The sequence below is a fragment of the Cololabis saira genome, chromosome 12, assembly GCF_033807715.1.
Source record: "Cololabis saira isolate AMF1-May2022 chromosome 12, fColSai1.1, whole genome shotgun sequence".
Taxonomy (NCBI): domain Eukaryota; kingdom Metazoa; phylum Chordata; class Actinopteri; order Beloniformes; family Belonidae; genus Cololabis; species Cololabis saira.
This window is the reverse complement of record NC_084598.1, coordinates 32229252-32256294: the sequence shown is the minus strand read 5'-3', so window position 1 is coordinate 32256294 and position 27043 is coordinate 32229252. Positions and strand designations below refer to the sequence as shown.

The following is a 27043-nucleotide window of genomic DNA, read 5'->3' as shown; positions in this document are numbered from 1 at the left end:
TTATAACCTAACACTTTAATGTTTTCATACCTTTAAACATATTTAAAGGCAAAAACATGGCACCAGTTATTCTCGTGTCCAACAAAACATTCCTTTTTTGGGTATAAACAAAAAAATAACCAAAAGTTGTAATGTAATGATGAAAAAAAAATACATAAATAAAAAAAAATAAATAAAAAAAAAATCGATCTTTAGACATATCAATCGATTTTTAGGAATTAATATGAGAATCGATTTAGAATTGGGAAATCGATTTTTTTCAACACAGGCCTAGTTAAAATCTTTGTGAATTAAACCAAATTCTTCTACGCATGTCATGTGTCCTAACAGCACTACGAGAGTATCACAGTGACTCAGCTGATCTGTTTCAGCAGTTCAACGTCATCGGTCATTTTTAGCGCCGGAGCCCTGAGGCGGTGCTGCGTTGGCTTTCCGAGCTCCGAGGTTCAGAGCTGAGACTCAGGCTGCCGTCCTGCTGTTTGACTGAAACGTGCTCCCGAGGTCACGGGGCCACGTGACGCAGGACCCAGCTCACCTGGGGTCACCCACGCTGGCTCTGCGGGTGCGGCTCTGCGGGTGCATATGCCGTGTATTAATGTCACGTCGTGCAAATTACCGTGACAGTCTTGATGCGACCACTTCCCCTGGTGCAGGTCCAGCCGGATCTGTTGAGCAGGAGGCTGCAGACCTCCCCCTCCAGGCAGGGAGCCATCTCACACCACTGACGGCTCCGCACGATTCGCGCTGGGAGGGTGAAAGACAAGAGGGCAAAGAGGCAATTTAGACAGTCCCCCGCAAATGTCAACTTTCTCTGGCACAAACCAAACTGTCCTTTCTGGGCTCAGCCGATAGAGAAGTTTCCTCAGATGCTGATGTGCCTAAACTCCAGCGGCACTTTCAATAACCGTCCAAATGTCCTGGGGTGGTAACATTTACAGACCAACCCTCGGTCCAGAAACAGGCCTGCTGATAATGCTAGCTTTCATTGCAGCTGTCACCCCTGAAACAGTTTCCAAGTAAAGTTTTTATTTTAGCCCCTCGGTCGTTTGCAAAGAACAGGTGAGAGAAGGATGAAGAGCGAGCAAGAGGTCAGAAAGATGCAGAAGCGGGTTCTGTTTCACCCACATTCACTACAGCTTCCTTATTTTATTGTCCTAAGCAGCTTTACCAAAATAAAGCTCCAAATTGTTTGAAATCATGGAGGCCGTACCCATAAGATTCATATTTTTCAAGGCCTTGCAGATGAAGAGGAGAGGAATTTGAAGGAGGAGGAAAAAGGCGGGTGAAGAAGATGGATGCTTTAAATGTCAGGGTGAATAAGGAGGGAAAGTCAGACAGGTAAGAGACAGGTGAGACGGTTGCCACGGTAACACAGGACACCTTCTCATGATGTCTAACTTTTATACCTAAAGTGTTTACATGAGCTTAGGAAGGATCATTTTAGTAGAATATTGTTTTGCTTTTTTTTTTCCTTATTAAAATGTCAGTTTCAATTTGATCTGATGGACTATTTCTTTACTTTTAGGCACCGTGCACAGAGATACCGAGGTGGAGGAGACTACAAGCCTCCAGAATGAAATGATGGGAGAGATGTGAACAACGAGGGAGCGACGGAGGCCAAACAAGACTGAGTCTCGGACAGTGACGCAGAAACAACTTGACCTTCGCGCCCGAGGGGGCAAACACTGAGCCTAGAATAATAATAACGAGCTAACAAGGTACACAGCTCTGCTTTAAGCACACGTTCCTAACAATAAATGTGTGCTATTTGGGTCATGGAGGCTTGGGTCCCAGCAGAACCTTATTTTTAGTAATGGATCTGAAACGAAATGTCCTTCTTGTTTGTGGCGAACTAGAAACAATCTGTTTTGATATTAAAGAGAGCACATTATGAGAAAAAACAAACATTTTTTTGTGATCAAGGGCATATCCGTGGGCGTCTACAATGACCACCGACGCCGCCTTGCCATCGAAAGGGTTTAAATAAGTCATTTAGTGAGGCATCCAAATTTTCTATCTTCAACACATTTCACATCTTGCTGCATTTGCTGTACTCTTGAACAGCAAGCTCCAGTGCCGACATTAAAAGAGGTTCAACCTGCAGAGGAGGTGCAGGTTCAGCTGACTCCACGCATAATAGTCATGACTTTATGACAGGTACCATATTATGACACTCTGATCTTTATTCATATCGATCAGTCGTCACGGTAGTTGTGATTTACTCTGATCGTGACTCAAAACCTCTCTGGGTCTGTTGGATCACGCAGGCTAAATCTTCTACTTCTCTGTGCGTAACAGTAGGCACCATGTTTGGCATCGCCCAAATAGGGTGGGCTTTTAGGACCATTCGTCAGATGGCATTTTTAGATTAAACCCGTGATCACGTTCACCCTCAGAGGCGAGTTATTTAAGCCCAACCACGCCACCCTGACAGCTAATGTAAAAGGGGGCAGAGACTGTTATTGACAGTATATTGTTACAAATAAAAACTGAGGAAGTTCTCGGTATTACTGCTCTTTCAAAGCTTTTATTTACTGTACTCCTCCGTCATCGTGAACCTCTGAAAGTCAGGAAAAGTGTAATATGGGGCTTCTTCTTCTAGACCGTTCGTCTCCTTGAAGGTGCACGCTGTACGGTAATAAATCCCAACTCTCTCCTTTCAGAGGAGCTGTTGGAAAACATATTTCTCCTCATTTTAATTAAAGTACTGCAAGTAAAAGCTGCAGGGTGAAGCAGAAATAACTTTTCTGCAAAACTCCCAAAACACAGATTAGATGTGGAGGATTACAAAACCAGATGGGGCGAGGAAAAGCTTCGCTACTGTCGTCTTAAAGTTTGTCGGCGGCAGCCATCGACGCAGGCCGACTGTAAGCCGGAGACGTTCTCCCTCCGCGGGATGAGTGGCTGTCGCCGAATTAGCATTCGCCTGTAGCCAACGCTGATAAGCACTGATTGTTCTTTACACAGCGCGCTAGAGAAACACCGAAAGGTTATCAGCTCTCCGTGGACGTGACCATGGGGCCGCCGCTCCCGCTCCCGCCCGCCTGCCCGTCCCCCAGGGCGGTACATTGTGGAACGCAGTAACACGGTGGGCGAATTGAAAGAGAGGAGCTACGATTCGCTGAAGGTCTGCTGGAGAGCTGAGGGTGGAAAAGAGTAAAGAGGTGTGAAAGAGGAGGTCTTGTGACATTTCCTGGCGAAGCATTCCCGGTGCAGGCCTTGTTAACTATCCGAGATTGGTCTTTGGAGAACCAGACCCTGACTGCTCTCCACAATAAAGATCCGTCATCCTGCGGTATTTATCAAGCTGGAAAACCAAACAGCATCCTCATGTACGCACGCACAGACACACACACACACACACACGCACGCACGCACACACACACACACACACACACACACACACACACACACACACACACACACACACACACACACACACACACACACACACACACATCCCAGCCTGTAAACAGAAAGCCATTTTCCCTCTGAAAATGAAAGCTGTTGTTAACATGTTGGAAGACCTGAGCTTTTCTCTCTTTCACGTTGCAGCAACGTGGCCAGGAGATGCAGAGCTGGACCAAAAACAATCTAAAAACCCGTCAGATCAACGAGCAGACAAAATAAACAAAAGAAAAAGCTTGAGAAAATACAGAGGCTTCATAATGAGATTCTGAGAACGACTGGTCACGACGGCTTCGTCCCGAGTGGACGAGCCCAGATATATATGAAGTGACCGTCCAGATTTTATTGCCGCGGCCGTCCTTCGGGAGCAGCAGGGAACAGATTTATCAGCCAGTGGCAGATGTAGGTTTGGGTACGTTACAGGGACAGCAAAACTGGATTTACAGGGCGCAGAATAAAAGCTGAGCTGGCAAAGCCAGGCGAGCGCCGAGCGACTCCGGCCGGCCAAGGGTCACGGAGGCTGTCGGCTCCTTTCACAACGCCCAGGTATCCGTCCTCGATGCTGCCAATGAAGGATCCCACGATGGCTTCTGGCGAGAGGTCCGGCAGGCTTGGCCGGGAAGGAGCGCCGCTGCGAGAACTACAAAGGCAGCGTCGTGAATAACAACCAGCAATAAAACGAAGCTGGCTTCAGCCCGCCGCCGCGCATCAACCCCACCTTGCCTTTACGCTGGCACGTGTTTCTGTAGACACATTAAAGGGCTTATGCCGTACAAACACTCACTCACATCATCAATATCGGGAGAAAGCATCTAAAGCATCCATCTTTATAATAATAATAATAAACTTTATTTATATAGCACCTTTCTTAACAAAGTTTTTAACGATACTAAAAGTTAGAACCAGAACACACGGGGAGGCGGCATTCAGTTATTATGGCCCCCGATTGTGGAACAGCCTCCTGGAGAACAGAGACTGTTGATGTTTTTAAAAAGAGGCTCAAGACCCATCTCTTTAATCAGGCTTTTAACTGACTCTTTTGACTCTTTATAATTTTTTATGCTCACCTCTATTTTTACTTGATTTTACTACTCTTTTTTATGTTAATCTTTAGTTTAGTTTATCCTTTTTTAATATCTCATTGTTTTATCTCAATGTTATATTTAAACGTTTTAGTCGTTATTTATGGTCTATTTTATAGATTCTATTGTTTTATTCTCTCAGTTTTTAATGTCTTGCTTTCTAGACCTACTTTTAGGATTTTATGTTATACTTTTATACTCTTTTAGCGTAAATTTTAACCTCATACCCTATATTATCCTGCTTTCTTGTAGCTTTTATCTCCAGTGTTTCCTCATGGGGAGCCTCCATGCTGGGAGTGACTCTGGCCTGCAGGGTGTCGTTCTGGGGGTGGTTCTGGCCTGGATGGTTGTGGAGCTCTGCACCACGGCTTCACCGCTGTGGTGTGGACTCCTCTATCCGTCCGGGCCGGGATGGTCTCTGTGGAGGAAACCCTTGTAGCTGCAGGTTATGAGACCTCCTGGTGTGGACGGCTCCCTGTTACTGTTTCCTCACCTGGATCCTCAGTGCTCAGCCATGTCTACAGTACATCCATATTTATATAGATGCGTGTGTCTGTGTGTGTAACTTGTGTGAATTGTAGTGTGCTTGAGTCTGAGTCTGAGTGTGTGTGTGTGTGTGTGTGTGTGTGTGTGTGTGTGTGTGTGTGTGTGGTGGAGGGGGTGGGTGCATTAATAAGCTTGTTTAACGTTTTATGTAAAGCACTTTGTGTTGCATTTTTATATATATGCATGAAAAGCGGTATATAAATAAAGTTTGTTTGTTTGATTGATTGATTGATTGATTGATTGATTGATTGATTGATTGATTGATTGATTGATTGATTGATTGATTGATCGATCTGCTGCGAAAATTCACCTTAGGTTACTTGGTGGTTATATAGTAAACAGGTGATGACTAATTCATTCATTTATTTCATTTATTTATTTATTCAAACAGGTTAAAACAAAAACAAAATAATCAGAATGCATAAAATGTATAAACTGAAAAAAACAAAAAAAAACAAAGAACAACAAAGAAAACCATAAGCAAAACAAAGCAAATTAAAGAGACAAATCTATATGTAAATAAATATTTCCTGTTTGAAAGGGTGTAGGATGAAGTTTCAAAAAACTTTTCTAGTCCTACCCCTTCTAATGTTCTGTTTTTACCGTTTCTTTATTTCACAGAACCCCAAAAGAAAAGCATAAAAGAAAAGAAAAAGTGGTTCAGCTGAGCAAGGCACTTTGGTCATTGGTTGTCAGTTCATGTGTCCATTTCCATTTTGTATATCCATTAAGAGTATTGTTTTTAAAGATTTGTTTAAACTTACTTAGTGATTTGCATGATTTCATTTCATCTTTACAGTTATTCCACAATTTGATAACTGGTATTATGGTGTTATTACAAAATGGGTTAACTTTGCAATACAGTTGAATCTGATTTAGATTCTCCTGTTTGTGTAGGTGGGCGTGAGCAGCAGTAGTGAAACAGCTGGCTCCGTGGGGAGGGATGGCTGGGATGGCGGGGCGGGGGGTTGGAAAACACACACAGAGAGCAGATCTGGCTGACACCTGGGTGGCCCGTCCTGTTGCTGTCGCTGTCTGAGGCCCGTCCAGGGACCCCGGACGGCGAGCCAAGCTCGTCGGTTGCCAAGCTCCCTGCTGGGCTCCGGCTCTGGACCTCCAACTAGATCACACGTAAGACCATCTGCACCCCCGCGCATTAGTGCCAAGCCCGGCCCAGCGCAGCTCAGCGCTGCCAGACGAGGCTCGGAGGAGGGCAGGAGGCACAGCGACGCCGTCTGAAGCAAACACACTGATGGTCGATGAAACGAAACCCCAGATTGTTGTCCGAAGCCAGACAGAGCTCACTTAACATATATCTGAATATATACACGTTTCTCTCCAAGAGGACGACAAAATGAATACACAACATAATAAAGGGAGGAAGAATTCACGGCTGCAATCATCTCTTTCTTTCTTTAATTCAATAATGGTGTGATACGCATGCACTCAACGAGATTAGCTAATTAGCTGAGCTGGACGTGAACCCACAATAGGTTCATCTCTTTGTCAAATGTTAAAGGAGATCTTTTGAAGCATTCTTTCCAAAAGCAAACAATTATTTAAATGCTTTCATGTCAAGGCAATAAATATGAATCACCTGTGAAACTGGCGAGACTCCAACAACACTACCCAGTCCCTGTGAGCGGCTCGAGCAAAGTCAGCAGACTGTTCGCTCGTCTCTCTCTTTTTATAGTGGATGAATCTACAGATTATTGAAACAATAAGTCGACTAATCGGACAATGAATTGAGCAATACGTTCAATCTTATTTAGTCATTAGCTCAGAAAATTAGCATAAGATTGTTTAAGGAATGTGCCAATTAATAAAAATACAAAACATAGAAAATGATGTTTTCAATCGAAAGAATGTTATGTAACTTGTGCGCCGAACGATCGCTGGCAGCTTTAAAGGAGCTTGAGGCTGGATTTATGAAAAAAAATTGTATACGTTTTAATTTTTCTAGTAATAATGTCAGATGAAGCGTTCCAAACCAAAAAGAGTGAGCCCTCTAGTATATCTGTCCGTTGCCTTGAACAGGCTGTGTGCTGCAAAATGTGCTGCAATTCGGAGTCCGAATTCCCCGCGCTGTCCTGCGGATGTGACGTCACATGACGCTGCATGCGCGTTCTCCCCGTTCTCCCGTGCCGGCTTCACTGTTGGCTGCAGTACCCCCAACGGCCGTCGTGGTGAAGGGTGACGCTAGAGAGTCTCATTTCTTAAAAGGAGCCTCATGCTCCTTTAAGCGGTGAGTTGTGAGTTATATCATCCGACCGGCTGAAACGGAGACAAAAATGTCTGCGTTTTTAAACGTTTTAAAGTTTTTATACTGACTGATGTGGTTAAAAGAAACAGCAACAGACGCGTTATGATGTAACCAACTAATAATCCATCATTACATTCGTTGGCAAATAATTATTGTCATAAATCTTTGTCAATTATTACACAGTCTGTATACAAAAAGCATTAGGTCACGTGACCCGCTTGTTTCTGAGGACCGGTTTTAAAGCCTGTTTCTCTTCTTGAGGGGCACAGCCATGTTGCTTCAGAAACCTTTGCATTTAGCCAAACGGGTGTTTGCTTCGTTAAGATCGGTAGCAAGACGATTGCAGATGAAAAAATTATGACAGCTAGCCACTGGCTGAGCCTACTGCCAATTTATCATATTAGAAATACATTTATTACTTGATATAAACTCTCCGGGCGCCCTGAAAGCTGTCATAGATGTGAAGTCAAATGACTGAGACCAGATCGTTTTTTTGGACGGGCTGTAAATATGTTTATTTCTGCTCCAAAGTTGTACATTTTAACATGGGAGTCACTGAGACAGACTCATTTTTGCACCCCCTAGCGGCCAGTCGAGGAACTGCAAGACATCTCAGTTTCGGATGAGCCTCAGTGCGGACGTTAGGAGGTTGGCGCTCGCTGCAGACGTGGAAGTTGCAGATTCAGGACTGAAGTCTCAAGCAGTTCTGGACTAGTTCTTGTCTTCATGTGGCCGCGATTGATTAGGTGATCGTTCAGCAGCTCGCCCGGGCAGAAACCAAGGCTGTGTCTTCAGTATTCCACTGAAACACAACTTCCACTCCAAATAATTACACTGAAAAACGACTTTCAGTTCAATAACTGAATGTGGTTTTCATTATTTTATTCCTGTGATTAATATGAATAAACAAGTCAATTCCATCTTCTTCTTGTGTCGGGGCAGCTAATAGGTAGTAAATCAGAGATACTGATGGAGGAGAGGTAAAACGATGAGAATTACAATTTGCACTAATACAATATGAATTCTAATAAGTTTGACCTCAAATCAACCCTCCTGCTATAGCTCTGTGTTATCCATCCATATGCCGTTTTTGTAATTTATTGGATAATTTGGGGCAAAACGAGCCGTCAACCTGTGTGTTTTTGCTGCCTCAGTTATCTGCTCATTTCATGACGCACATCAAAGAATGATCCATTTCCAATAATAATGTTAAGTCCAATAATGGAATATAAGTACATTTAAACTATCAAACATAAATACAGATTTGGCATACTTGTATTTTTTCCTACAAGATTTGTGTACTTTTTTACTATATTGAATTACAATAACAATTTACTTAAAAAGAGTGCAAGTTAGATGTTTTGGAGAGAAAGTCTGAGGCCTGAGACTACAATGGTTTGGACGTGTACTGAGGAGGTATAGTAAATAAATTGGTTGAAGGATGGTAATGTAGGAACTGCCAGCAGGGAGGTCTATAGGTGAGATTTATGGATGCAGTGAACGAGGACATGAAGTTAGGATGCGTGAAAGAAGAGGATGAAGAGGAGAGGGGTAGACGGAGGTGGGTGATTTGCTGTGGCGACCACTGAAGGGAACATATGAAAGGAAAAGAAGAAGTTTCTATCATCAAACTAAAACACAAGGGTCTGGTTGGGCAGTTTTTTGGGGAGGCGTGGCTTCAGGGAGAGGTCTGAGGGAAGAGGGTCATACTTTTTTATAGTTTGTTTTCAAAATGTCACTGACCCTTGCTGGTTTTTCCAGCATCTCCATAAAGGAAGTGTTAAAGCTGCAAAAAAGCATTGATAGCAAGTTAAGAATCACCTCATAAAAAAGGGAACCAACTTAAAACTTGTGCTTGTGCCAATTAAAAAGGCATATTTGCTCCTTTATGGCCAAAAGGGATTCCACTGAGCTTGAAGGCAGAAGTTTCCATCCAGGATTTTAACTGCCTCCCTGCAGCCGGCAGACTCTTATCACGGTAACCATCGCGCTTCTTACGATCACAGGATGATGTGGTGACAAGGCAACAAAAAAAAACTTTGGGAGCAGATTACAAGAGACGAGCGGGAAAAGGCACATAATCCTCCCGTGTTCAGTGTGCAGACCAAACCTGCACACTGAATCAGAGGGCAAAAAAAAGCTTGACGTATGTTCTGAAAGAGACTAACAAAAGCAGTCACTTCACAGACTGAACTACTTCTTCCACTTCCCACAGAGCTTGTTCAGTGAGTAAAAAACATGATGAATACTGGGCTAAACATATCATGCTGCAGGAATGCTGCAGCTACTGTATCATCTGTACCAGCCAGACAATAAGAGCATATTTAAGTGCATTTAAACATACTTTATTAATTTCAAAGTCAGCCTGCTGGCCTGTAATTACAGAAGTGAGGGGGGGGCGTAAGCTGTTGTATAATTGTCTTCTTTAGTGCCACAAGCTGGGTACTGTTGTAGCTAAGCTTTGAATAGTGCTTTTAACCACACGGGTTTTCTCCATTCTGAATTCACAGTGCAGTGAGTTGCCCGTGTACATTACAAGAGATCAGCAGCCAATTTGATCAAACAAAACATGAAAAATAGCATTTCATCATCAGTGTACTGCATAGAAAGTTGCTGCACGCCTGACAGTAACTAACTTTTGCCATTTTGTGGTACATAAAATCCATCCTAACGAGACTCATTGGTCTATGAAGAATGTGGAAGAATGCAGCTGCACATAAGTCAAACCTGCAGGGCAAGAGGAAATGTTTATGAAAGTCTCAGTTAACCTCCCCCCCGCCCCCTGGCACCGACAGGCCAGACACCACAGATGACAGGAGAAATGCTTGAACATTGCAATGAGTTACATCATTTCTACAAGTTTAATAGAATATCAAATCCGCCTGATATTCACAATAGCTTGTTAAGCAACATAACAGTTGTTTTTGGGTCAGATTTGCGTCACAATTCACAAAAACTGAAGCCTGTTGAGTGTTGATAACACTGCATGCTTTTATTTCCTTAGCTGGAGCAGCTCTGGATGGCATTCAGGAGATCACAGGATATTCTTTACAGCTATAAGAGATGTTTTATTGGGATTAAAGGAACGGCATAAATCAGGATTAAATTGAATTTATCCAAGAGATTACGTTTTTTGCATTTGAATAAGCAATTTTCCTCACACACCAGGGTAGGTCATGGTGCTCCACAGGGTTCTGTACATGGGCTATTACTTTGCAGTCTAAACGTGCTTCCATGAGGTAATATTTTTAAGCAGCATGAAATAAACGTTCATTGTTATGCAGATGATACTTGGCTATACCTGTCCATGAAGCCAGATGAGTGAGATAGTTGGACTACAAACATGTCTTGATCCTTTAAAGCTTGACATGCAAAATAATACACAGGAAATCCTATTTATTAATTTGAAGTTTTTGTCATATATTTAGATTACCAAGAACCACAATTTTGTCTTTTACAGTTTCTAAATATTATTTTTTTGTATCATTATGAATACTGTACATCATATAATTTTACAATTTACGATTGCGACTCATCTAAACTGTCCAAAATGTGTCCAGTCATAACCAAGAAAAGGTTTTAGGACATGGGAACTTTTCACACTAAAAAAGTAAAATAAAATCATATAAAAAATGCCAAAAATTTGATTTAAGGTGAGTAACAACAGTTGGAATGGTATGGTAATTGCTGTAGAAATTTCAGTCAGTTGCCTACTGCCCTCTATATTAGCCATAATCTTTATTGTGTTCTTTTTTCTCTTTTTGCTTGAAAGTTTTATTACGTTATAAAGGCAGCAATGACTTTTGTTATATGTTCTGGATCATATTTAGCAAGAATGTACATTTATGGCCCTTTTGCACTAGTACCACCTCAGCTCGGTTCTACCCGTTTTGCCCTTTTGCACTAGGGCTGAGACGTGTAGAGCCGCTCCAAGCCGATACTTTTTTCTGTAACCATTCTGGCCAGGTTCTATACGGGGCTGAGCAGGGACTATTTCCGACGTCACCACCCTCCGCGCCACTGATCGGTCGGGGGGCGGGGCCGTCAAACGTTTGAATCGGGAGTCAGCGCGAGAGCGAGTCGCGGCTCGCGGCGATTTTATTATACAGCACAAACGTCTGTTTGGTGATCCAACTCTGAGGTGCAGATGTTCATAAACCTGGTGGCTGAGGAGAGAAATAAAAAGGGATGTTGACGGGCTGTTTTTTTCTCAGCCGCTCGCGGCTCCAGCTGATTTCTCATCTGCGCCGACACAAACAAAGGTGCTGCGCAATCGAGTACGTCACAGCCGCTTCACCCCAACCCCCCCCACTTCTCCCCTGGCTGTGGAAAAACACACGGGTGGAGCCGCGTCGAGCCGCGCCAAGCCGAGCCGGGCTGAAGCGAGACTAGTGGAAAAGTGGCATTATAGTATTCAAACTTTTTTTTTCCCTCACTGTTGCTTAATTTGTATAATCAACTTTATTCTTAATCAGAACTACCACATACTGAATCATTTTCATTATTTTAACCATTGAAATGACTATTTGATAACATAACACTGTTTTTTAAAAAACATAAAATTTGTTATTTGTTAGCATGTTGGAGGTCTTGGGGCTGGGGTTTTTTTTTAAAAAGATGACTCTTTTAAAAATCTAATAGCCACCTTCTATATCACTAGCACAAACGGATATATAATATGTAAATATATATAATATGAACATATAAAGTGATACTACTTATTCAAAAGCCCACTGACACGCTGATTAGGTACTTCAAAAAATCCAGATAAGTTCTGACAGTTTATAACCAAGTACTGGATCAAAGAGAAAGAGAAGTAATGATGACAAGTATATTTTAGTCAGTCAACTCTTGCAATGAAGATTTCAAATAGGTTTTAATGATACAGCACTTGAACTTCAAACCTGCTGACTTCAATCCAACATGGTTGCGATTAGCATCATAAAAGTAAACACACAGCTCATTTTACCATTTACAAGAGTTCTGTTTTATTTCATCCACATTGAGTCAAACATTCACATAGTACTGTTTACTTTTGATCTGTGAATGTGTTTCCACACTTTTTGTATGTGCTAAATACCACATGAAGTACTGCTAGAAACTGGTATAACTAACAATGACTATAGCAGCGGCGGTGGAAGTCAGTCCAATATTCGAAAAAAAAAAATCATGACTTTGCAGCTAGAATACATTCACCTCAGGTGTGATGCCAATTTGAGTTCAAACCTCAAATTCTTAAAGCAACTGGAATGTAATATCACACTGTCCAGAAGAGAAGAGGACTGGTGACTATCTACATTTGACTAACATGCACAGAAAATAAATCAATAGCAGTCAAAGTTTTGTTGGTAAGTCGTTATTAATTTGGGAACGAACATTTACTCATTGGTGTCACTCAAGCTTGACCAACATTAAATTAAGAAGCAGCAGCTATTAATTAAAAGTCACTTGCTTGTGCTTAGATATCAGGAGTTTACCTACCATGCTGAACCATGGAATCAACTTCCCAGTAAGCCCAGTAAAAATAAATGTCAAATTAGTAGTTTACCGGCTTTACTTTTTTTACTGACTAAGCTCTTAAAGTAATAATAATAACCACATAAACTGTTTGAACAAAGTGTCTCTGGTGAAATGTATATAAACCTTTCTCTTTTTCCCCTTGTCTGCGTATATATTAATAGTTAATACAAAGTTTGGTAAAAACCTAAAGCATGTATATCCATTTTGATCTGCCAACAAAGATTTCACAAAAAGTGGAGCATGAAAAAGTAGGAAAGGGGAGAGACAGTGATGGGTGCAGTTTGGAGAGTGTGTGATGTGTTGTAGTGTGTGTGAATAAATGTGTAATACGTTATGCTCAAAAGAAAGGAGACAGGAGATAATACAGCCAGGTATTTATAATCAGAAAAGGAAAGAGAAAAAAAGAAGATGGGGGTGTGCAGTGTGTTGAGGATGCATGTGGATGTGATTGACCGGAATACTCGGATATCCGGATGTTTGTTCGTATGTTGGTCTCTTGATTTTTTTTTTCAAACAGCCATGTGCAAAATTCAGTGCTCTCACTCACTGAATGACACCTGCAATAAAGTTTCATTACACTGCAAAATCCATTGACAGAGATATTTTCGGTTAACATAAAAAATTTGACTAGATTTAGCCATATTAAGCTAATTTCTAGAGGTGTTGTTTTTGCAGTGCATAAGTTTTGCGTACTGAGATGTGGTTGAAATATTTATTCTTCATCTTCTACATCATTTATTGTTCATCCTGATGAAGACTGAACCAAACAATTAGTAGCGCTCTGCGCAACTACAACCCTACAAATTCTGTTTATCTGAAATGCATCCGACGTACATTACTGTGTACTTGTAATGGTAGTGCAGCATAAGTCTGCATGATCAATTTTCCATGTTTGTATAGTTAAAAAAAGATCAAAATAATTTACTTTGGACATTACAGAAACCTAGTAGACCAGAAAACAAATTGATAGCATATTAGAATTATGTACATAAAATGTATATGGCAACAGAGGAATTACCTGAATCTCCTTACTCCTCACCTCAACATGAAAACTAAAGCAGATTTTTTGATGCTTCTGATGTTGGTGAACATGCAATATGAGGACAATGTTTGTGGCCTTTGTTTCCTCGCTGCAGTCACTAATACTTCTATTTTCATTAAAGGTCACAGAAAAGTCAGTGATCCCCTCCTGATGATCTGAAAAGGTTATATTAAACTGAACCAGAAGACAGTGAGTCCTTGTGATAAAAACACAAACTGAATATTTGAAACTCAAGGTTTATAGCTCATTTGCTGAAGTAGACGAAGGGGCATTTATGGGAAATCATGTCCAACTTGAATGAAAGCGAATAAACTCCAAGCTAAAGTTTCTAAAGGACTCATATGAAAAAATAACAATTTAAATCCAACTGATGATGAACACAAGTTTTACTGTCAGCAGAAAATCTTAAGTTGACTCTGACAGCAACAGGTCCCATCTTTAATGCGCTAGCTGCTAATGGAACGTAGGGTATTGTATGGCGGGAAGCCAGTAATGATTAATTTCCTGCTGCTGTAATCATAGTTCTCTGTAAATTAATTAGCATCTGTACGTTGCTACAGAGAGATGTCTGCAGAGAGGGAGTGCTGGTTAAAAGCACTGTGGAGAAGAGGGGGCTGCGACACAGGGTGTGGGACTGTGGTTGTGTGTCAAGGCTATTAGATTACAGCTAACGCAAGTCCTTGCTTGATGGAGCTAATGGCACAGCTGATGCATGTGATTGTGATACGGTGAGGCCCAATCAGACCCCTCTCCCTTCATTCCTTTCATTTTTCTTATCAACCATAACCAGATACCGCCCAATAACACAGAGAGCTCCAAAGTTTAAAATCTCATCTATAAAATGGATGAAGGCTGCACAGTCTCCATTACAGGTGATGCCTTTTAAATGGAAAGCATTTGCAAAAAGAAAGAAAGGAGATGGGGAATTCAAACTGGTGGACTCGAAAGACAATGAAGGAGGCACACAGCAGTTGTCAATTTCTTGACATCACAGCGGCTCACAGCCTGAGGCAGACAAGCAATCACACAGTCAGGAGTCAAACAGTCCAAAAGGCTTCAGAAAAGGGAGACATTCAAAGTGATAATCAATCGGCTGGTTAAACAACCAAATTACACAAGCACTTACTTTTAATTGAGAAAGAAGGAAACTCATACATTTTGTTCGCTTGTGCTTTTTAATGGGAGTTTTTGATCTGTTGCTTTTGTTTAAGCCTGACTTTTCAATCAATACTGAAAGGTGGTTATCTTCTTTAGATAACCAACACCTTTCAACATGTTACACACCCTATTATGAAATGCTACTAAATGGTTTTAATAGTGAAACTTAACCAGAGGTTCTACATAAAGTGAACAATAGGGGAGCCATCCATTAGCTTCCATTTATCTGGGTTTAGATCGTGGCAGCCTAAGCAGGGAGGCCCAGACCTCACTCTCCCCGGCCACCTCCGCCAGCTCTTACAGGAAGATAACGAGGCGTTCTGTCCATCTGGGATTATGTGGCTGGAGATGCCCTGGTGGGACATGCCCAAAACACCTCTCTAGGGAAAAGGTGTTCCAACCAGATGCCCAAACCAACTCAATTATCTCTTGATGTGAAGGAGCAACAGTTCTACTCTCTCCCAGACAACAGAACTTCTCACCCTATCGCTATGGGGGAAGCCCTGCAACAGCTACGGATGAAACTCATTTGTAGTTTCAACCACCTGCATTCCTGATCTTCCTCATTCGGTCACTACCCATGATTCATGACCATAGCTGAGGGTAGGACAATGAATCTTTCTCCACCACAACAAACTACTCTTCTTTTACGGATGACCCATACCTAAAGATAATCAAACTCCTCCACTTCAGGCAATACTTCATTCCCAACCTTGGAAAGGGAATTTCGCCCTTTTCTGACTGGCAACCATGTTCTCAGATTTGGAGGTGCAGATTCTAATCTCTGCTGCTTCACAGTTGGTTCATAACCACTAACATGACAGCTGAAGAATGCTGCTCAACAGCAGCAACAGAACCATATCATCTGCAAAGAAGCTGAGATTAAATATTGATGCTGCTGAACCTGACCCCCTCAGCTCCTTGGCTGCACCGAGAATTTCTGGTCATAAAAATTATGAACAAAATCATTTTGTTGTCCACTTTAATATTCTGAATGGAATATGGGTGGAAGGATTTGAGGAGTTGATAATGTATTGATGTGTTCCCCATCGGCAAGCCTCCAGGAATTCAACAAATCAATGAACAAAGCTACTGCAGAGGTGACCGAGATTAATAATAGATGGCATTCTTGTCCCTGGAGGACGTTTCCTTGTTTTCATGAAAGCACTGTTGAATATGAAGCTACCTCTACCCACAAGGTAAACAGTTAGGTTCGCTTAGTTGATCTCAGAAACATGGATAATCTTTTAACCTAGCTCTGTCCTGCACTCTTAAAATCTATTAAAAAGTACATGTGGTACTTGGGGGGAGGGGGATGTCCACTTTTTAAGGAGGTACTGCAATGATTTACTTTTCGAGCAGTTGTGGTCCGAGAACGAGGGCTGTCTGTCAATTGGAAGGTTGGTGGTTTGATTCCTGGCCTCTCAAACTGCATGTCAACATTATTTTGGGCAACAGACAGAACCCCACATTTCCCCAGATGCATTTATTGGTGTATGATTGAAAGGAAAAGCACTTTGTAGCCTCACAGAAATTATCTACACATATCTCTGCAGGCTAAGACAGTGGTGGGTGTGGATGGGTAAATGTGGCCAGTAGTGTAAAAGTGTTTTGAGTGATCAACAAGACTAGACAATCTCTATATAACATTTAACATTCCTTTTGTATCCTGGCCAACCTTCACAGCATAAACTCTCCCACTGTGAGGTGCCTGTGAGAAAAGCAACTGCAAAGAAAGTCTGGACCAAAATGTCTGCACATTTAAATTTTTATGTTAGGACATGTTTTATATCCCTCTTGAATGGTTGTTCAGCTTGAAAACATAAGTCAATGGTTTCTGTAGGTGGTTGTCCTTTCAATGAATGTCATTCAATTCAATAAAGATGCAACTTTAAAAAAAAAAGAATGGACTTTTTCCAAATGTTGCATTCTTGTTGCTTTAGTGCATTGAATTGCAGTTGTATTGAAGACAGGGAAAATTACTCTCTTTTCAACAAGACATATCACTTTTTAATTACCTGGCCTGTTAAGTTTACTCGTGCCAGCTGAAATCTCGAGCATCTGCACTCCCTCGGGCTAGAGAGGTCATTAAACTCACCGTCTACACAGGCCGGCCTCGCCCTGGTGGTGCCAGCGATCTGGCCTCTCCGGCAGGCGCAGCGGGCAGTCTGCCTGGCAATAGTCCGCCTGGGCACGCTGCTGTCTGTGTTCAGCATCACTATCTCGCAGGTTCCCACTGCCAACTGGCCTGCCAAACACAGCAGCAGAATAAAGTACAGCACATTAGCATAATGAGACCGCAACGAGCACATTTCAGAGGAGCAACTGGTGTTTGAAGGCAAAAACAACAGGCAGCCAGTTATTTACACAGAACCGATTTAAAAAAACGTAGATAGAAAAAAGTGAACGATTCCAGTGTTTTCCATTTAAAGACAGCAGTTCAGAAATCTTCATCCATTTGAATATGGTAACACTGGATGGTCTGTCTGTAAATGTAGGGTGAAGTAATCATGTAGAAAAGTGAGATTCTCCTTGAAGAATATGCAAATAGGGCATCGTTCCCTTGGAAAGTCGTAATTGCAAATTAATGATCATAGAAGCAGGAGCGAGAGCAGATTTAATTTCTTGTTGGAGCTTGCTGGCTGTAATATTGCAAGATTTTGGGTGTGGTGCGGTGTAGTTTCCCAGCATGTTCTAGACAAAATATTTGTAAACATGAGATCGTTAATAGTCTGGAAACCCCACAGTATAATGGGATTCCATTAGCAAAGCCTCAAACAGGCCGGGGGGGCAGTTTGTTTTGGGGTTGTTGTTTTTTTTACTCTTTCCTTTTTCTCCTTCTAAGCCATCATCATCTTCTTTCGTATATTAGCAGTTGGCATGTTGTGCACTACTGCCACCAAGTATTAGGTAGTAGTAGTTTGTTGTCAGTGGATCCTACCAGGTCTGTCACTGTAAATGGAGATGTACTGAAATGGATAATTCAGAGGAAATTTGGAACAACTTAGCATTTAATAAAGACTCAATCCGCTGTCCAAGATGACCTGTGATGAAGCACCTGTAATTTGGTGGTATATGAAATATGAACAATGACTATAAAGACTCTTGAATCTTGAATCATGTTAGCAGATGTGCTTTCATGTAGAAAGTATTAAACTGACTGGTTTTCGGAGAGACAGCTGCACTTTTCTCTTTCCATCAAATAATCTTTTACCAAAACATCATTACAAGCCAGTCCAGCCCACTTTCACCCTGGCCCGGGCAACCATCCTAATTTTTTTCCTCATTGATACAAATACTGTAATTAGTCTGGGTTTAATGGATTTGACCGTTATTTCCGGAGGGCATTACCAGCGAATTTGGAAGAAACTGCTTCTTTTTTACTAATGGATAGGCATAGAACCAATGAGAGAAAAAGAACCATGTAACGTAGGCGGGTGAACAGCCAAACTAGCATCAACAAATGACGTCCGGAAAGACATGCAGTGGGGTTGTATAGGGCAGGAATCCCATTAAATTAAGAGACATTGAGAGCATTAAAATGCTCCAAATGTCCTGGTTTGAACCCTGGGCCTATCTGTACTCTGTGTGGAGTTTGCATGTACTCCCCCTGCATGCGTGGGTTCCCTCCGGGTACTCCGGCTTCCTCCCAGAGCCCAATAACATGCATACTAGGTTAATTGATGATGGTAAATTGCCCATAGGGGTGAGTGTGCATGGTTGTCTGTGTATCTATGTGGCCCTGTGATAGACTGGTGACCTGTCCAGGGTGTAACCCCTGACTCTCGCCTGTAATGAGCTGGGATGGGCTCCAGCAGACCCCCGTGACCCTGCAAGGATAAAATGGATGGATAATGCTAATGGGCACCTGGGACTGACCGCTTGCAAATTGTGAATCAGTCAGTAAGCAGGCAAAGTGAATGTAACCCGACATCTCACGGAAATAGATGAATCTAGATGGTAACGACAACAATCAAAGAAATAAAATATGAATGCTTTACCACCTCCTTGTTACCACAGTTCTCACACCTAATATTTTAGACCAGTACTTTCTATGCTCAGAATCTAAATTCCATGTCAGCCTCTGGGGCAGAAGAGAACTATATTTTAGAAAATGGCAAATTCACCACCAGGTTTTTGGGGTGGGGTTTTGTTTTGTTTTTTACCGCTGAAACGAGTGTACCACAAGCAGAAATGATATGTAACTTGGTTGAGAGAGAGGAGGCTGCCGGGCATGGCGCATGTTTGACAGAAAGAGCAATTTTCAAGCTCTACTGATACAGCAAATAGTCAGAATGTCTGCAAATGATGGTTACCTTCCTCAGAACTCTGCGGTACGTGTGCGCCTCTTTTAAAATCCTGTCCAAGCACAGGGAATAACTGCAGAGATCTAAGGGTATTAATTAATGGATAACTCGCTGGCCAATTATTATCTCCGAATCACTTCCAAACTTTGGAGAAACTTCTATTTAGTAAGACTGTTGTCAGCTGCAGAGGCAAGAGGGTTGAACATAAATACAACAAGGGGGGAAAAAGCTCCTTATTCCTTCTTCTTTTTTCATACCAGGGGATTTAAGAACATTGATAAAACTTTTTTTTCTTTTCCAAACTTTGCTCTTGACTTTTACTCAGCAAACTTCAAGATAAAATTACCATAATTCCAATTTGACTCATGCTCATTTAAAATATTGAATGAGTTCAAATGAATTCCATTATGAGCATGACATGAATTTCTAGCAGGAAGATCTCCTCGGTGCTAAAACATACACCTGTGCCAAACTATTCTCAAGGTGAAGCTGCGAGCTTTGTGCTTCGAACGGCGGCTGTGATCATCGGAGCTCTCCAGCAGCCATGGGCAAACCTAAGATAACGTTTAACTATTTAAAAATGATTGAGTAAACCCTGCTCAGTTCCGCTGAATACTCACTGAAGTGGCACTCATTCCTGTAAGTTATGTGAAAACCTGAGGGGACACATTTAATTGTTTTTATTTAGTCTTTCCTGGTGTGTTTGAGGGAGTTATTAAGTGTTAATGGTCTTGTGTTATTTTATAGATAAACACCCTTTAATCACACGAAGTGCTTGAAGGCATGTGGCGCTTTGAAAAGCACATTTGGAGGAACAAACGTCGTGGAGCAGATGACACGTTTTCCTGTAACGCATTTGCTAATTCAAATCAGCACCGTGTTGAAAGCCTCATATAAAAACCAATAAATCTATTCAAATACACGCTGAGCTGTAACTGAAAATTACTAACGTGGCGGAGGATAGTAGTTTGACTCAGCAATAGCAATTTTTAGATACCGTGGCAAGAAAAAAGTGTGTGAATTAAGTGCTTTTCTTCTTTTACCTCTGAATAAAACCTGACCTGATCTTGATCTAAGTCATGCAACCTCAATGTCCTCCAGCTCATAAAACACAAACTATTATGATGTCTTGTGTCTTTATTGTGTATCAGTAGATTGAACACTTGGAGTCCAATTCATGAAATCAGTGTGGAGGTGTGGTTCAGAGATGCTTTGATTATAAGCAAACTAAAATTTTCAGTTGGTATTCACAAGAATCATCTGCTGACGTGAACTTTGCCCCATGAAAACGATCTGATCTGAATAATTTGCCAAAGAGAAACCGGGCAACCAACAAAAGCTGTGGGGAAAAAAAATCTTCTTCTGTCTTCTTCTCTTCTGTGTCCAACAAAAGCTGAATTGTTTGGGAAGAATACTCGGCACTACGTGTAGCACCACTGGCACAGTTTACCAACATCAAACCATTATTCCAGTGGAGAAGTATGGTGGAGGGAGCATCATGCTTTGGGCTTTCTTCACTACCTCAGGATCTGGACATTTTGCCATCATCAAGGGAAAAAAAGTGAACTCCCATGTTTACTAAAATATCCTTCAAGAAAATGCCGGGATTGTTGTCCATCAGCTGAAGCATGGGTGTGTATTCACCATACAAAGACTTAAAGGAGCATCAGGCTCCTTTTAAGAAATGAGACTCTCTAGCGCCACCCTTCGCCACGACGGCCGTCGGGGGTACTGCGGCCAACAGTGAAGCCGGCACGGGAGAACCGGGAGAACGCACATGCAGCGTCATGTGACATCACATCCGCCGCCCAGCGCGGGAAATTCGGAGTCCGAAATGCAGCACATTTTGCAGCACACAGCCTGTTCAAGGCAACGGAGAGATACACTAGAGGGCTCATTCGTTTTGGTTTGGAACGCTTCATCTGACATTATTACTAGAAAACTTAAAACGTATACGATTTTTTTCATAAATCCTGCCTCAATCCTGCCTCATGCTCCTTTAAAGGAGCATGAGGCTCCTTTTAAGAAGTGAGACTCTCTAGCGCCACCCTTCGCCACGACGGCCGTCGGGGGTACTGCAGCCAACAGCGAAGCCGGCACGGGAGAACGGGGAGAACGCACATGCAGCGTCATGTGACGTCACATCAGCAGGAAAGCGCGGGAAATTCGGCCCCCGAATTGCAGCACATTTTGCAGCACACAGCCTGTTCAAGGCAACGGAGAGATACACTAGAGGGCTCATTCGTTTTGGTTTGGAACGCTTCATCTGACATTATTACTAGAAAACTTAAAACGTATACAAATTTTTTTCATAAATCCTGCCTCAAGCTCTTTTAAGAAAAAAAAAATTGAGAAACTACAACCTTAGGTAGGGGTGGGCAAAAATATCGATTTGGCGATATATCACGATACTTTGCCGACCGATTCAATATTGATCTTCTAAATTTGAAATTGATTTTTGAAATTTTTTCAAATAATAAATCATGTTTTCAGACTGTGTATATATATATCTATATATATATATATATATAGATATATATATATATATATATATATATTTTTTTTTTTTTTTATTACGATTTTTTTTCCTCATTTTCTTCACCCATTGCTCCTACTAGCAACCCCGGGAGGGCCCTGCACTGAGCTCAAGTCTCCTTCTTACTTGAGGAGTGAGATACTTTTCAGTATCAATTTTACATTCATTTTATGTAAATAATATGAAAAACATATGCAAATATGAATTACATATCAATAATTTGAATTACATTGTTTTGTCCCATTAATTATCACGATAATCTGATGTACATGATACTCATATTTTAAGATGCATAATGTCTTTACAGTTTTCAGCGAATTATGTATAACATCACAATATATTCACACCAAACAAACTACAAATAAGTCTGTGGTGATGCAGTAAAAGAGGAACGTTAAAAGAACCCCACCTGAACACTCAGCAGCTCTGATCCACACCTGCTGAGTCTTTACTCCCAAAGCTATTAACTCCGTAGGTTCAATTGCTTTTTCTTTCAATACTGCATTTGTTTATGGGCATATTCAAAATAGACATAACAGATCATAAAGGTCTGTGTGTATTATCAGTTTAAGAATATTATATTTGCCTAATACTGTGAAATGTATTGCAAATGAATGCATAAATGTTTATTTCTATGGGATCAAAACATGTTTTTATTCCAGGCATTGTAGGTACATTTCAATAAATGTCGAGATATTTGTTTGCATCCACTTTCAACAGTAAAGCACAGACAATGTAGTGAAGTCTTCTGTCACCTTTGTAATGATCTGGGAAAACTAACAGGTTTTCCTCCTTCATTTAGCTACTGAATAGACGTCAGCCAGTTAAAGCAATTCAGCCAAATGAAATGAAATGAGTGCAGGGAAGGCCGATTAGAGAAGAGGCTGTGCTGCAGTTCATGCAGAGACAATTCTTGGCATTCACCAACCGCCGGCCCTTCATTCTGCTGCTTCCAGCTACTCCAAAGCACTCTCACAGGTTCATTAAATGAGCATGGAAGGCATTCAATAATGGCAAAGGTTGAAAGGATTGTTGATCAACACAAATGGCTCATAAAATTACCTGAGCCAGTGGTGGGATGCTCAGAAGTGAATATGTGTCCGAGCGATTTCTAAAGGATTTGATTGTTTCTGAACAGGGAACTTGAATCTGGACCAGGAACCGTATTGTTTAAAGCTGATGAGGATGAGTGATAATGTGGTTATTATTTCAAAAACAGAAATCTGTTTAATCATTTTGTTTAGCTATGAGTTTTTAAAGAGATAACATCATTAGCATAAAGAAATCCTGTTCCGCTTGTAGATGAGATGTAATCTACCTGTAGGCATGATTTAAAGTCACTGTATGTACAGTAGTAATACCACTTCTGATCACATGGGGGACGTATAGCTGAGGTGTTGGCTACTGACAATGACAAATTGATATTGTGTTAATAAGAGGGGACCATAGATTGTATTTAAAAAAAAAACTGGACAAACTCCCCTGTGGCCTTAGATTTCTGAAGTGTCTTTAAAGCCTCGTCTCTCTGCACAGTGCCATGTTGATAAGAACTGACACGCCTAACTCAAGTTCATCCAAAAATGGGTCAATGGGTGGAGAGGGCATGACGTGAATGACGTGAATGACTGAATGACGTAGAGACGATGCCCAGCACTTAGTACCTAAAGTGATGACAGCTAGCCATTAAGCATAGTCAGCTGTCATAAAAAAAAATCAAGTAGAATTTAAAAAATGTCCATAATTATGCATCCGTTTGTGACTTTAACTACTTTTTTATGATGATCCCGGCTGTAAATATGTTTATTTCTGTTATACATTAAAGTTATTACAGTTATACAGCATACAGCATGAGGGTTGATGGAGATTGACTCACTTTTGGAGCCAGCCCCCAGTGGTCACTTGAGGAACTGCAGATGTAGCCACTCAGTGAAAATGGTCCAGTAGACCTGGTATTACTGATTTTTGCCACAGGAGTTAATTGTATCTTACGCTCGGGGATGAAAGATGAGCTTAGCTCCCCATGTGGCCAGAAGTAGCACAGCTTTATAGAGTGGATTTAAAAACATATACAGACTGTGTGTGTTGCTGGAACTTTGTAACGTTGCCGCTGAATTTATCAATGTTAAATAAACTGATCAAACTTCCTGCTTCACCAATGTGCAAGGAGGTGCGGGGGTGAATGTTTTAGCGACAAACAAATGAGTCTAAAGGTGGTCCATAACCAGACTCAGACGGGTGGGAGTCCTCTTGCAGCATCTTTCCCTTTTTCCGCTACATTGCTGACACCAAATGTTTGCCAACAGCACCAACCCGCATCTCCGTTAATGGATTAGTGGATGAGTTGCAGTTCTCGGCGGCACCCACACTTTGTGTTTTTGCATAAAATTATCACCTCAAGCAATCTTTAGAGTCGTAAAATGCAATCACCTCCATAAAATACTGGTATGCAGATTTCATTTCAGTGCATCAGCTGAGCCGCTCAGCCTCCCCCGGACCGCCGCCCACTGCCTTCCCCGCTCAGCTCGCCCTCCACCCTCCTTGTGCCGAGGCGAGTCGCTGTTACACTCAGCGGCTGCTTGAAGGACAGAGGTGCCACCAGATATCAAGGCTCTCTGCCGTGTTGCAGCACCGAGCAGATGAATGGGCTTCATGCAATGAGCCCGAAGCAAGAGAAGAGTAAGTTCAAGTGTGGGAGACGTGTGCAGCGCGGGTGAGGGAGCTGCCTCGTAGCGCGCCCTTAGCCATGACCAGCACTCCATCATAGATACGGGAGTTAATTCAGGTGACAAGGGGATTCTGTCACTCAGCAGTGCGAAGGCACTTGGCTTCATCTCTGTTTCACATGATGAAATGCACATATAGCAAGGAGCAAGTGAAGGAGCGTGATAGATGTCAGCCTCCATGCTCTGGAGACCGTCAACAACGACATAGAGAGGACAGCAAGAAGCTGATATGGAGTTCAGAGACTGGCTCTCGCCGCTGACTGGCAGCATGATGACCTTATCCCTGAGCCATAACATTATAAGACTGCAAAATGGCAGCACACACATACCCACACACACATACCCACACACACACAAACAGAAAGGTCCAAACAGCTTAGAGCGAAGACGGGAGTTTGGGCTTTCCATATCGGTGCTTTGATCAGACACATTACACATCACAAACACACAAATATCTTAATGTCTTTAAGCCCTAACTCGCTTTCAAATGCTCCCCTGACTCACCGTGCGTCACTTGCAAGGCGGCGAGTCGGCCAGCATCATACGGTTGTTAAACTCCAGACACATTACATTTGCAAACACTGGAAACACACAGCAAATGTGGAATAAAAAAACCCACTAATTATCATCATCATCATCGGGAGTTTACTGTCTCTAATTCAGACAGTTGGACTAGCCAGTAAAACTCTCCATCCATCGTTGCTTATCTGTTGTCATGTCCGTCTCTTTAATTAAGACTGTGCAGATACATCAGTCGTTAGGATGAAATGATAAAACAGCTTTATCAGATTTAACGGACAGCCTCATTAAAGACGGCCCGGCGCTGCTTCTAAACAACACCACAGTGGGAGCTGGTGTGAGAGGCTTTCCTCACTGTTTTAAACAAAAACACGACAGCCTGCTTTGAATGAAGTTTGACTAGTGTGTCAAAACCATCTTGCTTTTTAGATTTTGATTATTTACAAAAAAGCACCTTGGAAAAATACTTTTGTTCCATTTTTATTAAAGTTGGCATACTTGTCCAACATCCATGTTTTTGGATGTTGGACGTCATCGTAAACTCACACGTATGAGCTGCTGTTGTGTTTCTATGCAAAATAAATGCAGTCCATCCAAGTCTTAAAAACTCTATTTTGGGACTTTTCAACACCAAATATGTCGATAATCAAAACCCAGAATCTGTAACCAGGAAATCAAGCTCTCTAACACAGAGATCCATTATCTTTCTGGATTATACCTTTTCTTTTCTCACCATCATGGAAGACCATATCTGTTTTTGAACCGTCTTTTTTTTTTTACGTTGCTCTTTTTCTTTTTTCAGCTGCAACTCTGAAATCAGTCAATCTGCAGCAGGGAAGTGGGACATGGCCGAGATCTAGTAGCTAACTGGCCACCAAACATCTCATTGCCTTACGTCGACTAAGGTTAATGACCTGGATCGCAGGAAAACAGGTTTTTGGTGCAGAGACGCCATCGTCTAATCTTTGCGGTTCCTCTAGCTATCTGGATTCTGGTCACGCGTGTGTGCCCAGATTTCTGGATTTGTTACTGCTGATTTTTCTTTAGGATTTTGCTGATTGGTTTGAAGTTCTGCGTTATGTTTCTACTTGGTCAGTGAGAAGTCACGTAAGGCAACATCCTCTCGTTTAAGAAAGTGGCGTTACTCATGATACTTTTTAAATGTTTGGAAGTTCGACAGCATCAAAACTAATGTAGAAGTATCTTAAATAAGACAATAACAGCTGGAAAATGACAATTCCTCCTCTTGTATAATCAGTGCAGTTCATTATTGCATTCAGTCGGCATTGTACTTGGTTTGACTCCCCGTAAGGGCTCAGCTACGGAGTTGGGGCCCTCTGTGTTGGCTTGGCTTAAACATTTTTCCATCGATCGTAACCAGTTTTTCTAATCAGACTCTAATCGCCACGCTGGCATACAATATTGAGTGCGAGCGATTAGCTGCACTCCATTACACGATCCCGTCTCGACAGAAGTTCTGCCAGTGAGCTGCCAGTTCAGAGAGCATGACAATCGTATCAACACGTACAACATCAAATATGTACCCAACAGATCTTTTATGGAAAGCATCGCGTGAAACGTTTTAAATATGCATGCTGCAGGTAATCAGTCAAAATTGATTTGCAGTGACTGGAGTTATTAAATTTTAAAATGTAATTAGAAGTGCATAGATCTTAAACCCAGCCACCCATCTTATACTAGTTCCAACAGACTCTGGCTGTTTATAAAAGAACGATGTTTAGGACTGCAACTAATTCATGTTGTGATCGTGCATGAATTGATTTTTTTTTTGTTTTTGCCACCGCCTGCTTTTACACACCGCCATTGAAGACAAAACTTCTCTGTTATTTGGACAAAAACCCCAAAATTCGGAGTGACCGACACAGAAATCCGACCACAAAGTGTCCAGTTATTGGCAGACCTTCAATCAAATTATAAT

At 41.7% G+C, this 27043-nt stretch overlaps 1 protein-coding gene across 1 annotated transcript in view; it reads right to left on the bottom strand.

Annotated features, from left to right (window-relative positions):
• tafa5l (TAFA chemokine like family member 5, like) overlaps positions 1–27043 on the bottom strand; it is a 77585-nt gene that overhangs the window by 34348 nt on the left and 16194 nt on the right. The window contains exons 2-3 of the mRNA XM_061735041.1: positions 17118–17267; positions 617–744 (exon numbers count right to left, since the gene is read on the bottom strand). Coding sequence (XP_061591025.1) covers positions 617–744; positions 17118–17267 — 278 coding nt within the window. The remainder of the gene's footprint in view (positions 1–616; positions 745–17117; positions 17268–27043) is intronic.